Consider the following 14260-nt stretch of genomic DNA (forward strand, 5'->3'; position numbering starts at 1 on the left):
GCGTGCGCACAGCACGCTGCGTGTGCGTGAGCAGTGAGCGAGCTGTGTGGTGCCCAAAGCCTTTTTCCTCGCCTGCGTCGGTGTTGCTCTCTGTCATCCCTGCGGCAAAGCCCAACTTTTATAGCTCCGTGCACCCGGTAGAGTGCAGCCTTGAACTCCACCTTAGCCACGTGATGACATGGATGAAAATGTATCATCAAGTTATGAAATGTACTTCAGCGTGGCAGCAACAATGTATCTAGACCAACCGGCCTATATGAGCTTGCGAGCACAAGGAGGCCGCGCGACATCGATCCGAGCAACCGCGGCAGTTCAACTGCCCTGAGCTTCCGCTGGGTACAGGAGAGAAGATGAGAGAGAAATATTACTTTATTCCATATGGCTAGGTCATAGCGCTATGGCTACCTTTAGCTATTTCATTTCTTACCGTCATGCTCCATTGTGGTGAGCCAGCCCATATACTTCCCCATTGTGGCTGCACTAAGTTCTCACAAATACATATAAGATTTCCTCGAGCCTATCAAATTTTTTCGGATTTTTTTGTATACGCATCCATGTTACCGCACTCGACCGCGTCAAACATCACATTGTAGCCCTAAATATTATGTTCTTAACAAAATATATAATGTACTGCAAAGCCATGCATTATTTTGTTCACGCCTTAACTTTCTTTTTATATGAGCATTTAAATTATTATTTGACTTCGGACTTGGAAGGGGCACTGCTCACTTATTTTTTTTCATTTCTAATAAAATTATTAAAATACTTATTATGGGTGTTAGTTAAATATACTATGAATTTGACTTGTAAATATGTAACCACATGTTCATCGTCGCTATATGTGTCTACATTTTCAATGCAAAAAATAATGAAGACTATCTGAACCTTGCATAAAGAACATCCAAATTAGCTACCATGCGCTGGCCATCCGCATTCCCGTATACAATTGTTTTGTTTTATTGCCTCGCGATTCTCTCTGCACTTAGTATAGCAACGTGATTCTACCTCCTTTCGCTGCACGATTTCTCCTTTCTCTCCTCCCTGCCCATCCATCCTAGCATTGCCTTCCTCTCCTTGGAGCCAGCTAGCATCTTCTTGCCATTTCATCTCTACCCCATGTTGAAAGTGCATCTAAGCCTCTAAGTGGGTTTTGATGAATTAATGATAAAATAATTAAAGGACAATTGTTTGTTTAAGATTGTAAGAAGGATTTTATTCTCATTTTTTATGTGATATTATCTCATAAGTTGAATGTGTATTATATGGCTCACAATGAAGATAGCAAGCAAGTATATGATCCCGTGATGCAAACGTATGATCAATGACAAGCAAGAGTAAAGTGCAATTGAGGATATGTTATCATGATTGATCTATAAGCCTTCAAACCGTGTGATAGTTTGATTGATAAGTAAAAGGATCATTAACTAAAGAATATTGAGATTTACAAATGGACATTGCAAGACTTTGTGTACATGATATAGATAGAGACTTGTGCTTATGGGTTACATATCGGTCTCAATTATTGGAAGCTTGCAATTCATGGGACATTTTATTATCAATCAAGAATAAGCATTTGAAGAGGATTTCAAATGAGAATTCATTGTTGATGTCAAAAGCAAAGCTAAACTCAAAGTGGCAATAATAGGTGAAGAAATCAAGTGAGATACTAGAGCGAGGGACTAAGCAAGCTTTGGTTAAGCGACGGCTTGGACCATGTGCATTTTGCTAAGGTGAAGTGGCTAGTATCCGGGGAGTTTCGAAGTATCATATCTAAGTCTTACCGAGGGAAGCAATGTAATGCATCTAATCTATTATGGTTGATAAAATGGAGTGACTTAAGGATTGGAGAATGTGACTTTGGTCATATACGATGGAAAATTTTAAGTCACTAGCTCAAGGATGGTGTGCTCAAGAGAAAGATAGGTTGCACCCTCATGAAGTGAGAATTGAAGAAAAGTGGCAAGACTCAATTTTCTCAAGTGGTTGAATTAGATTTTATCTTTAATCTTGAGTACAGATATGCCGCTCTATCAAGAGGGATATGACATTGAATGGTTTGACTAGTCTCAGGTGCTCAAACTAACAAAACCCAAGTGCTAACTTGAGAGAAACACTTAGCACAACACATACACTTGTCTATCTTGGTGCTTGTTCTTGCTTGGGTTGGATAGTTCTCTGAATAAGCTTTTCATAGAGTCCAAAATTACCTAAATTGGGTTCCGGAACGAAAAGTTATGACCATTTTAAGTTGGCTCCATGCTGTCAAGTTGGGTGAGCCGAGATGACTCGGGTCAGACTTTGAGTTGCTGCACTAGGTTGTGCGCTGCTCTGGTCGTGCTGGTGTCCATTCAAAGCCGGGTCAGCCGACATTATCGGGTGAGCCGGTTTTGAATTAACTTTGACTAGTTCGTCTTTGAAGATATTTTTGAGGTTGGTGTTGACTTTGGTTGACCTTTGCAGGTCGGGTCAGCTGGGTTTGTATACCAACGGCTAGTTTCGGGGGCTGCAGGTATTTATACCCCCTCACCCCCTCCTTCTTTGGTAGCCACTCTAACACGAAGAACACACCTCTGGAGGCCATTAGAGCTCTCCCCACTCTCTCTTTGTGAGTTCCCTTGAGAAATCTTGCGAGTTGGGTTGAGAGAGTGAAAAATTGGGTGATTGAAAGTAAGAGTGAGCCATTCCCATCCTTGAGCACTTGTGGACTTCATCAAGAAATTCGTGAAGCATTTGTTACTTTTGGAGGTGAAGCCTCCTAGACGGCTAGGCATTGCTCATGAGCTCCCAAACTTTGTGGTGAGCTACGGGAAGTTTGTGAAGGCATCGATCTTGCCTTCCGCAAGGTAAAAGATCAAGATATTGAAGTGAAGAAAAGGGTTGAAAGAGACCCGGCTCAAAAGCTACTGAGCCCCTCAATTGAGAGTAGGTGCTTCCGTGGAAGTAGCCAAACTTTGGTAAACAAATCGACGTGTCTCCACTCTCAGTTTGGTTGTTCTGAATTCTTGTAGTTCATCTTATTCATATTCTTGCTCTAGTTGACTTTAGGACTCATAGCACGATCTCTTTATTGAGTGTGATTTAAGTATAAGTGTTCCACGGATCTATAAGTATACATCCTCATAAGGTCGTGGCAACTCGTAGATCTAAATTTTACTGGCTAAATCTTTGTGGTTTTTGAAATCATTTTCTCAGCTGCGCCAGTTCAAAGTTGGCTGAGCTAAGTTGAATCAAGTGAGCCGGTTTTGAACTAGTGCCCGCACGACAAAGTCAGCTCACCACCCGGCGCTCCAAGTCAAAGTCGGCTGAGCCGACTTGACCCGGCTGAGCCGGGTTTGTACTATCCGTTGTGTATTGTGTTTAATTTTTTAGAAACATCTATTCACCTCCCTCTAGGCGGCATCAAAGGACTTTTCACATGTTAACTAAGCAGATGATCTGAGCCAAAAATCCCAGCTTTCTTTTGGTTTTGGTTCACATTGAGGATGCTTCGCCTTGGAAGGCACTACGGCCTAAATCGTGTGACTTATTCGTAGACTCTTTTTTTATCCGATGTCGTTTCTTTTCCTCTAAGATAGGTTGGATTGAATTCCTTTCTTGTCTTTTACCATCTTCGACTATGTGTCATTGTTGTCTGTTACTTCACTAAACTGCATCGCCATTGCTTCTCGTCCCAACTCAGTCCATCCAATAATCCTCTGTGACATGTGGCTAGCAATGTTCTGGCTGACTTACCTCCTCACCGTCAAACCAACTTATTGGCTGGTGATTTTTTCAAGCCTAGAAATAACAATAGCGCTAAAGAGGGAAAACGTGCGCATTCAATCACATCGATTATATATATACATACTATCCTGTAACAAGTCTAAAAAGAAAGCTCAATTAAAGTTTGATCGTATGAGAAGCATCTCATTTTCAGTCGCCTCGATTGCAGGAGGTGAGAAGAACAAAGCTCAAAGTTTGACGGCTGATGCGTGATGGAGTCCTACCCGTAACCATTGATTTAGATGTGGATGGCTTAGATTGGGGAGAACGCCACACGTTGCCATTGCCTTGCAACTGCAGAGGATTACTCGGCTTTTGTCCGCGTTCACCCCTCCTCTCCTTTTCCTTTCTCCCGTTCACTCTCACTCCTCTCTAGTGGGCTTCCTTTCCTGGCGGCGGCGGACCGGGCGAGCGCGCCGCCCTTTCGCCCAGGTCTTCGTCAGGCCCTTCGCCGGCGACGAGCGTCCACCAGGTACACGGTCTCCTTCCCTTCCCTTCCCTTCCCTTCCCTCTCTGCGAAATCGAGCGCCTCAAACCTTAATGCGAGCTACTTGTATTCGGATCTGACCCGATTGAGTAATACCTACTAGCTTCGAGTTTTTCAGAAATTACCCTTGTTCTTGTCTTAGTTTTAGCTTGTCTTGTTTTCCGTCCATTGGTGAAGAGCTTGTCTTCGTTTCCGTCTTTTGGTGAAGTGCTAAATTAACACTACGTTACTGCTGCTAGTGCGTAGGTTGCTGAGGAATAAAGATGTCCGCTGCGGAAATCTTGAGGGCAGAGCTATCTTCCAGGACGCCGCCTTTCGGCCTGAGGCTATGGATTGTGATTGGCATCTGTATCTGGGTTGTAATCTTGTTTATCCTAGGCTTCCTGTGCTTCTGGTCTGTGCACCGGAGGAAGCCGAGCAAGTCATTCGACAAGATTCCGGTGTCTCAGATTCCGGATGTCTCCAAGGAGATTGCGGTCGACGAAGTGCGTGAGCATGCTGTGGTTCAAAGCTTCCAAGTGCAAGAAAGCCATGCGCTGGCAGTGGCAGTGCAGGAGAAGCACTACGAAAAGGATTCGGGGAAAATGTTGGCGCACTTGGTCAGGAGCAAGTCGAGTGATGCTGATAATATGAGCCAATGCAGCTCCGCGTACCACTGTGAAAGGGCTGGGAGTTCGTATTCTGGCGATGAGGGCAGCTCGGGCAATGCTAGGAGGCAGTATCCTCAGTATGCAACTGTCTCTGCATCTCCGTTAGTTGGTCTCCCGGAGTTTTCGCATCTGGGTTGGGGCCATTGGTTTACTTTGAGGGATTTGGAGCATGCAACGAATCGGTTCTCTAAGGAGAATGTCATTGGAGAAGGTGGATATGGAGTAGTTTACCGTGGCCGGCTCATAAATGGGACTGATGTTGCAATAAAAAAGCTTCTTAATAACATGTATGGACCTCTGAAATTTATTTTTACCTAAAGGACACCTTCCATATAGAACTCGAATACTGTTCTGCCCTCTTTCATTGTCTCAGCCTATTCATTGTGTTTGATTTGTCACTGTAGGGGTCAAGCAGAAAAGGAGTTCAGGGTTGAAGTTGAGGCAATTGGACATGTCAGGCATAAGAATCTTGTGCGCCTTCTAGGATATTGCGTTGAGGGAATCCACAGGTGAAGCTAATTTCTGATTCATCACACTGACTTTGTGGCTAAGCTTTTGTCTCAACTATGATATATATGTACTTGCATAGGATGACTACTGGTACATATATAATTTCACTCTAGGTTCATGATAAAATCTTGAACTTTAAAGTTTAAACCCTCACAAAATCTAACACTTCATCACTTTGGGTGCACGTGCTCTAATAGGATGATTTTTATCCATCAGATCACAAATTCACAATCATTAGGGAATATTGCCTCTATAGTACTATTGACAAACTGGTTTGCAAACATATGACAATGCTGGCCCATATTACTAGTTTAGCATTGCCTAGTTTCCCAATTTTGCTCTGTACCTCCCACTCAGTACCTATCATACAGGTGTTTTATGTGCCTTCTTCCTACACTCTGTCCGTGTCTCGTGTTAATCCTACCACTGGGCCCTAAGTATGACAGGGCTTTGCTCAGAGGATTAGCTCTAATACACCATAGAAATAGCAATCAGCCAAGCAAATTGCGCAGATATACAAAGCACTGACAGCTGTATTATTCATTGGATTTGTTTGTGCCTGCTGATGCTTTTGTGGTATCTAAATATTTTAAATGGAATCATGGAATTTTATGTTAAACCATGTATGCTTTTATACTACTGCACCCTGTGGGCACAACAAAAATCAATGAATCTCAGAGCAAATCCATGAGAACATGCTCCAAGGAAACTAATTTGGTAGATAAGCAAAATTGATAATTTAAAGGAGAGGTGCATCGATGCCATATATAACTTCTTGTCTGGCATTTGAGATGTATGAAGGTTGGCCACAGCATCTTGTCTCTATTGCTGCTCTTGGCACTATCTACACAAGCCAGCCAATTAATAGGACATGGATCATCTCCTTCATCCATGTGTCCCAAACTGACAATGTTGCATTGCCAGCCAATGTTGGTGTAGGTTTTATGCAATTGAAAGGCTTCTAGTGACTACTGAGGCCACGCCGGCCATCGGTGCCAGCCTTAGGCATGGAATCGATGAACTAAACTCCATGTTGTGTGGATGATAGGAGTCACGCGTCTTGGCAGCGTCATATCTACACAACCCAGGCAGCCCAGTTAGTCACACATATTGCTGCACTTTACTACTTGCTACCACATGTTACATGGCTTTTTACAACTAAAGTTGTGATATCCTGATTTCTAATTTTTGAAAGAAAATTCTCATTTGGCACCATTTTTATTTTTAAAGAAAAATTCTCATTTGGCACCATTTTTATTTTTAAAGAAAAATTCTCATTTGGCAACATTTTTACTCTCTAATTTTAGCTTCACATCTGATTAAATAAATGAATCAAGTTGCTGTGCCTTCTAATGATATATGCTTTTCCACCTCTCAAAAAACAAAAGAAAATGTATATTCATGGCAATGAGCTGAGAACTGTTGTAAACAACAGTGTTAGTTATTCAGTTTATGTGAATTGAAGGCAGAAGAATCATACTCCTGTCCTTGGTTTCAGCTTTTAACAGTGGCCTTTGATTCTTGGTAGTGTTAGACATTTTTCTACGAGAACACTTGATTTTAGTTTGGGTATTGAAAAAAAACCTTGATGCTGTTAACGTTTATTTTGCATTATCGATCGAGATTCAGTTCCGTTGAACACTTGAAGTGGTTAATGTAAACTATGAAAATCTATCTGTTTCATATGTCACATCATATGTAGCTTTTTCATCTATTTGAGTGTTCTCCTCATCATATCCTCTTACTCCAGGATGCTTGTGTATGAGTACGTGAATAATGGGAATTTAGAACAGTGGCTTCATGGTGCCATGCGTCAACACGGTGTTCTTACTTGGGAAGCCCGGATGAAAATCATTCTTGGAATTGCTAAGGCGTAAGAAATGAACCACTCATCACTTTGCCTCTTCTATTATGCATATGCTTAGTTATTTAAGGCATTTTTTATAATTGATGATATACAGGCTTGCTTATTTACATGAAGCCATAGAACCAAAAGTTGTGCACCGTGATATCAAATCAAGTAATATCCTAATTGATGAAGAATTCAATGGCAAACTTTCTGATTTTGGATTGGCCAAGCTCCTGGGTGCAGGGAAGAGCCATATCACAACTCGAGTTATGGGAACTTTCGGGTATGTTGTTTGCTTGTTATTCTTTCATTTTTGTAGTATCGCACTAATTGGAACATGCCATATTCACTAACAGTAGGAAAATTTACAAGTTGAGAGCTTCGTTTTTAATGTTTTAGGAGCGATTAGGTTTATGGAGCTTCACATGGAACAACTATCCATCTTTTATTTTGTTACTGTTTCAGGTATGTGGCCCCTGAATATGCCAACACAGGTCTGTTAAATGAAAGAAGCGATGTCTACAGTTTCGGGGTGCTACTACTGGAAGCAGTGACTGGGAGGGATCCAGTTGACTATGCTCGACCTGCTAATGAGGTGAGCATCTGCTATCATGTCATGCATGGTAAAGCAGCCCATACTGTGACCTTTTGTTTCACAGCAAAATAGCATCTATCGACTGGGGAGAGGGAGTGGGAGACACTATATTACAGCTGTACAGATAATCTTGCATATATGCCTGAGAAAATTCCTTATTTGCCATCTATTCAAAATTGCATTCCCTATATGCCATCAACAGTGTTAAGTTGGACATGAAAAGATGGTTTTACCCAACATTGGGACACATCATTGTAAAATTTGCATTGCAACTGGTTTTGCTTTCTTTGTATCAGCCCAATGTTTCTTAAAGATGTTGATTCCATGCATATGCAGCCGGTCAAATTTTACAACAATATGTCCCTATATCATAAGGGTAAAACTGTCTTTTTGTGTCAACTTAACTCTGTTGATGGCAAATAGGGAATGCATTTTTGAGCCGATGGCAAATAAGGAAGCCAAACTTTTTCAGTGGCAAATAAGGAAGCGATGTAAATTTCGATGGCAAATAAGGAATTTTCTCTTTATGCCTAGTAGCCATTTTATAGCAAGTTTTTTTTTTTTGGGTAAGCAACAATGCCTTGTCAGCTCTGAATGTTAATCAGCTATAACATGGATGGCAGGTGCATCTGGTGGAGTGGCTCAAAATGATGGTTGGCACGAGGAGAGCTGAGGAAGCAGTGGATCCGGACATGGAGTTGAAACCAGCCACTCGGGCTCTGAAGCGTGCTCTTCTGGTGGCATTGCGGTGTGTCGACCCAGATGCTGAGAAAAGACCCACTATGGGTCAGGTTGTACGGATGCTCGAGGCAGAAGATGTCCCGTCGCGAGAGGTTTCACTTCTCCTCTGATGACCACCCCCCCTGATACAACCATTCTTGTGCATTAAGTCTGAACCTTGTCTTTTAATCCTGCAAAGGACCGTCGGAGCCGGAGGGGCCACAGCAGCAATGCGGACAGCGAGTCTAAGGCAAGCTCAAGCGAGTTCGAGATAAGCAGTGATCGAAGAGAGTCAGGACTGTCCGCGAGGTCGCAGTCCTAACTCCTGATGAGAGCACAGCGAATTGAGCACGGGGTGGATGGATCGTGGATAACTCGAAGGTGGTCGATGCAATAGAGCAGGCCTGAGGCCACAGGATGGTTGGTACTTGGTAGAGTTAGGAAGGGCAATTGCATTTCCAGAGGACATTGCATTTTGTACTGTAGGTATTCCTTGGTGGTAGCCAGTTTAGAGTGCAGAGCCAGATCGATCCCCTGAGAGATTTAGACTTGCTGCGAATCCTATTCGTTATTCTCTTGGTCCAGCAGCAGCATGTACAGAATTTTTCTTTCTTTTCTTTTTGTTATTAGGACTTGCCTCGGCTGGTAGAAAAAAATGGTCTCTTTCCTAATGTGATGAGTGACTTGAACCATCTACCATGAAGTATTCGTTATTTAGTCCATTGATCAAGCTAAATAATTCTGTGGAACCCTGCTATACATCCAACTAGACTGTACTTGTATAAATTGGTTGTACTATCCGTCTGTCCTGTTATATATACACTAATTGATCCCTGCAATACTTGTTTATAGGAATATTGTGATTCTTTAGGAAACCATGTGCTGGATTAGGATAAGATTATATATGGTTGTAACAAGAGATTCAATTCTGTCTTTGGTTTATAATGAACTAAAATGAGTGCACTACTTTTTGTTTGACTGTATGTAGTCTATCTTGGATCAGCATATGTGCATATGCTATATTGGTCCATTTCAGAGTGCTCATTATTGAGTCCAGGACTCTCAGACTCCAGAGCGAGATGAGATGAAGTGGCCTTGGGCCCTGGCCATACCATGGAAACGCGCAGGGAGCGAGCAGGCTGTTGACAGGCCCATCAAGGAATCAGCCCATCACTACGTAGCCTAATCTTTTGTGTTTTTCCTTGGTGTTAGGAATCAGAATCCGAGATTTAAGGAATTTTAGTGGGATGATCGTGCCGCATTATTCTTCCGTTGCTAAGATATACTCCCTCCGTCCCAAAAATAAATCATTATTCGATTCAAAATTTATCCTAAGAAATAAGTCATTATACTTAGGGCCTGTTTGGTAACAAGGTGTTAAAGTTTAACACCCGTCACATCGGATGTTTGGATGCTAATTAGAAGTATTAAATATAGGCTAATTACAAAACTAATTGCACAGATGGAGTGTAATTCGCGAGACGAATCTATTAAGCCTAATTAGTCCATGAGTTGATAATGTGGTGCTACAGTAACCATTTGCTAATGATGGATTAACTAGACTTAATAGATTTGTCTCGCGAATTAGCACATGGTTCTGCAATTAGTTTTATAATTAGCTCATATTTAGTTCTCCTAATTAGCATCCGAACATTCGATGTGATACTGTTAAAGTTTAACACCTCGTATCCAAACACCCCCTTAATTTGACATGTGTGCGTGTGCATGTGAGCATTCAGTAGTCAATTAACACCAAATATGGCTAATAATGTCATGTTTGTTTGAGATTCCCGACAGCTTTTCAGCGTGAAAAGCCAGAAGCTCAAACAAATAACGATCTTCTCGTGTACCTTCCGAAAAGCAGGAAGTCCAGAAAAGTTGAGTTTTTATAGATCTTATTTGGAACAATTTAAATCCAACTTATGATTAAAATAAGCTGAAACTAGAAGTTAGACGGCGTGCCTTTTGCATGTAAAGTTGGATGTATGCATCTATAGCATTTTTATATTGCACTCCTTTGTCCTTCGACCTTTTTTTCACTCTTTTAACCATTCTTTTATTATAAGCCTGGTCATTGCCAGACTTTCTCTTTCTCCATCTAAAGATGCCTCATCTTGGTAGGAACTTTTGTGTTCTTAAGTCTGAATGCTGATAGGTGGTTCTGCCTAATTCTCTCTCTTTCTATCATTGATGGACCAAGCGAGTCTTATAGAATCTTATGCCGACCCCTCCGGTCATCAAGGCTTTGACCCTGGCGCTCGATCTTGGGCCTGTGCTTCAGTTAATGGTATGGATTTCTAACTAATAATGATGGTAATGTACCATTCCATTCTTTATACGCTGACTCGAAGTCTCTTCCTTTTTTTATAATCCTCTACGAGGGGGTTCGATATTCTTTCTGCTAGTCTTTCCTTTTTTTTTAGCCCTGATGAGTATATTTCTTTTAATCTATGGAATTGGCCGCGCTTCTCCCCACCACATCCATTCGTACTAAAAACGTAGAAGCTAGTTCAGACCCGCTTCTTAAATAAGCGTTATTTCAATATTTATACAGCTTATCTAAGAAACGCTTCTCCCGGCTGCGGTTCCAAACAGGGCCATAGAAAGTTGGAAAACTCAGTTTCGTGAGCTTTTAGTAGCTTTTTGAGCTCAGAAAGCTAAATGCATCTTCTAAAAACTAGTGTTAGTTTTTCAGAAGCAAAAAGCCAGCATTAGCTTTTTAGAAAAGCTCAAAACCTGCAGCTCAAACAAATATGTCCTAAATAGGGGTAATCAAAGTCATTTTATATCTTATTAATCTGTCCTAAAATTCTTGGTACGACTTTTTTTTGGGCGGAGGGTGTAGTCCTAACTTCGATCATAACTACTTCCTGTTGTTTTAACTTTTCTAAATTCATAATTTTGCTAACATAATATATATCTAGATGCATTGCAAAATCTATTAATCTATAAAAGCTAAATGACCTATAATTTGGGACGGAGGGAGTACTTGATGTCGTCGAACTTTTGTGGTTTCTAGTTTTAACTTTGTCCTTTTTTTAATCAGAATATATTACTAGATATACATATTTATTATCAGACTATTATGAAAGTGATTCATTTTCAAGGAAAAAATATACAAAATGATGTTTAGATTTTCAAACCAAATAATAAACGTGTGCTATACCTTTTTCATGTCATTCTAGTAGCTTTGCTGCAGGCCAGAGCTGCGCCAGATATCCAAGGACCATTCCACAACTGATCGATTCCTCTTCCTCCTTGGCAGTACAGTACCCCACCTACTGTTGGAGGAAGATTCCATGGACGACGAGCACTTTTTTCCGAGCCATAATCGTTAATTTGAGACGCAAGGATGAAGTGACGAAGACAACCGACCAAGATACGAACGTAAAAAAGGTCTCAAAAGCTGAGCCAGTTATCCATGCAACTATTACTTTCCTGCATGGAATGGAAGTACAGATGGTGCACACTGTCCAAGTGTCCACATCTGCCAGTGCAAGAAAGCCGCAGGCGACTCGGCCTGGCGAACACGTAAGCACGCCACGATGATATCGGATCCAACCTAACACACGGTCTGCCGAGAAAAAAAGATGGAGGCAAACAACGCTTTCTCCCACCAAAACTGCACTAGTTGGATGATGCCGGAGACGCTGACAACGGCTCATAAGTCATAACCCCAAACTGTGAGGAAAATTTTCCCTAATTCATCACACGCAGAAAACAAGACTTTTTATCAGATCATTTTGGGGGACGCAAAGCACTTAAACACTCATGCGTGCCTACTGCACACCATGCTAGAAATTACTTAAAGTGATAACAATGCAGCAGCGAAATAATCAAATTAGCAAACTAACTTATCACAAGCATTTCACCGAACACCTTATGAACATGAACAAAACAGCAACTATGCTTCAAACTTTTAAACCACAAGCTGTCTAATGATTTGATAACAAAATACTTGCAGCAGCTAGCTCACTAGAATATCAATCCCCATCATCTCATATCAATATATCAAAGAACACACATATGTCTCTCATGCCAACTCATCTATACAAGCAACCACTTCACATATGGATCAATAGCAAGCAAGATGGTGACTTAATCAACACATATGGCAAAGAAAATACCAAATCGAGGGTAGACACCAAGATTTACGTGGAAACCCCTAGCAGAAAAAAACCACGGGTGGCGGCGAGCAATCCACTGTATGAAGAAACAATACAGGAGGTGGGAGCCAACAAGGATGGGGAGGCTCCAAATCCCCCACAGATTTCACTTTTTATTGGATGGATTTGGTGGATCTAAGCCTTTCCTCTCCTCTCCTTAACCCTAGCTCCCTCCCAAGGTGAAGAACATAACAAAACACTCTCTTCTGGTTTGAGTTGGGGCTGCCCCTTAAAATGGCAGACTTGTAAAGAGGCCCCAGAGTTGCAGATTATCACAAACAACCCCAATTTCAACATACAACATGTATAGGCAATGTTTGCCATAACAAATGAGCTAATGGGCTTCCAAAATTGTGAAATTAGGAGCTGGACATCACAATTCTCCACCTCAGCGACGAATGAACCATAGAGCAAACACATCAAGCTCCTTGATGCTAAAAGTTCAATCTTCAAATGCTTCATCTTCAAGTGAATAATTCAACATGCAACAAACTCACCGCCACCAATGCTCCACTTGGGAGCTAACTTGGGCAAGAACAAATACCAACCAAGTTTAAGCAATGCTCAAACTTGGTCTTTGGGACCACCTTGGTTAACATATTAGCCGTGTTGTCTTTTCTACCAATTTTCTCAACATACAAAGCTTTCTTTTTCACATGAATCCGAATAAAGAAATTTCACACATCAATATGCTTGGTTCTCTCATGAAACTTTTCATCTTTTGCAAGGTGAATTGCACTTTTACTATCAAAAAAGACAACACGATCAACTTGCTCAATGCCCAAATCACCAAGAAAACCATGCAACCAAATAGCCTCCTTCACTGCCTCAGTTAAAAATATAAACTCAGCTTCTGTGGTAGATAAAGCAACTGTATGCTGCAAGGTTGCCCTCCAGCTAACACAAGACCCACAAAGCTGAAACACATAACCAGTGAGGGAGCGCCTCTCATCACGATCCCCAGCAAAATCAGAATCAGAATAACCAACAACTTGTCCTGGATTTGTTGCCCTCTTATCGAACATCAAACCATATTTGCTTGTGCCTCTAAGATATCTTAGGATCCATTGTACTATCTTCCAATGTTCTTTGCTTGGATTTGACATAAAATGGCTCACAACACTAACTGCATGTGCAATATCCGGATGTGTGCAAACATAGCATACATCAAACTGCCAACAGCACAAGCATAAGGAACTCTAGACATGTACCTTTCCTCCTCTGTATCTAATGGCTCTGATGAAGTAGACAACCTGAAATGTGGTGCCAAATGAGTAGCAATAGGTTTCGCTTGTGACATGTGAAACCGATGCAGAACCTTCTCAATATATTGACTCTGTGAAAGGCAAAGTTTGCCCATAGACCTGTCACGGCAAATATCTATACCCAACAACCCCTTTGCTGCACCCAAATCCTTCATCGCAAACTCACCCTTGAGCATGGCCTTTGTTTCATCAATGGTAGAACAACTCTTTCCTGCAATAAGGATGTCATCAACATAAAGCAATATGTACACCCTTA

At 41.5% G+C, this 14260-nt stretch overlaps 1 protein-coding gene across 2 annotated transcripts; it reads left to right on the top strand.

Annotated features, from left to right (window-relative positions):
• Positions 1–4074: 4074 nt before the first annotated feature.
• On the top strand, positions 4075–9322 carry LOC117845710 (probable receptor-like protein kinase At2g42960). 2 transcript variants are annotated; one of them, XM_034726772.2, is made up of 8 exons: positions 4075–4234; positions 4489–5186; positions 5304–5408; positions 7160–7282; positions 7371–7541; positions 7724–7853; positions 8477–8686; positions 8773–9322. In XM_034726772.2, exons 2-8 carry the CDS (start codon positions 4513–4515, stop codon positions 8893–8895), a joined length of 1536 nt encoding a protein of 511 aa, XP_034582663.1. In that variant the 5' UTR covers positions 4075–4234; positions 4489–4512; the 3' UTR covers positions 8896–9322. The 2 variants fall into 2 exon arrangements, with proteins under 2 accessions (XP_034582663.1, XP_034582664.1); XM_034726773.2 differs by having other exon boundaries at positions 4089–4234; positions 4496–5186.
• Positions 9323–14260: the final 4938 nt, after the last annotated feature.

Source organism: Setaria viridis, chromosome 2 (assembly GCF_005286985.2).
Source record: "Setaria viridis chromosome 2, Setaria_viridis_v4.0, whole genome shotgun sequence".
NCBI classification, from domain to species: Eukaryota; Viridiplantae; Streptophyta; class Magnoliopsida; order Poales; family Poaceae; genus Setaria; species Setaria viridis.

What these genes read in the sequence shown, in the direction of transcription:
- LOC117845710 (XM_034726772.2), top strand. Translation starts at nt 4,513, where the DNA reads ATGTCCGCTGCGGAAATCTTGAGGGCAGAGCTATCTTCCAGGACGCCG. An exon ending in AAAAAGCTTCTTAATAACAT is followed by an intron (nt 5,187 to 5,303) that starts GTATGGACCTCT and finishes TTGTCACTGTAG; the next exon opens with GGGTCAAGCAGAAAAGGAGT. An exon ending in CGAGTTATGGGAACTTTCGG is followed by an intron (nt 7,542 to 7,723) that starts GTATGTTGTTTG and finishes TTACTGTTTCAG; the next exon opens with GTATGTGGCCCCTGAATATG.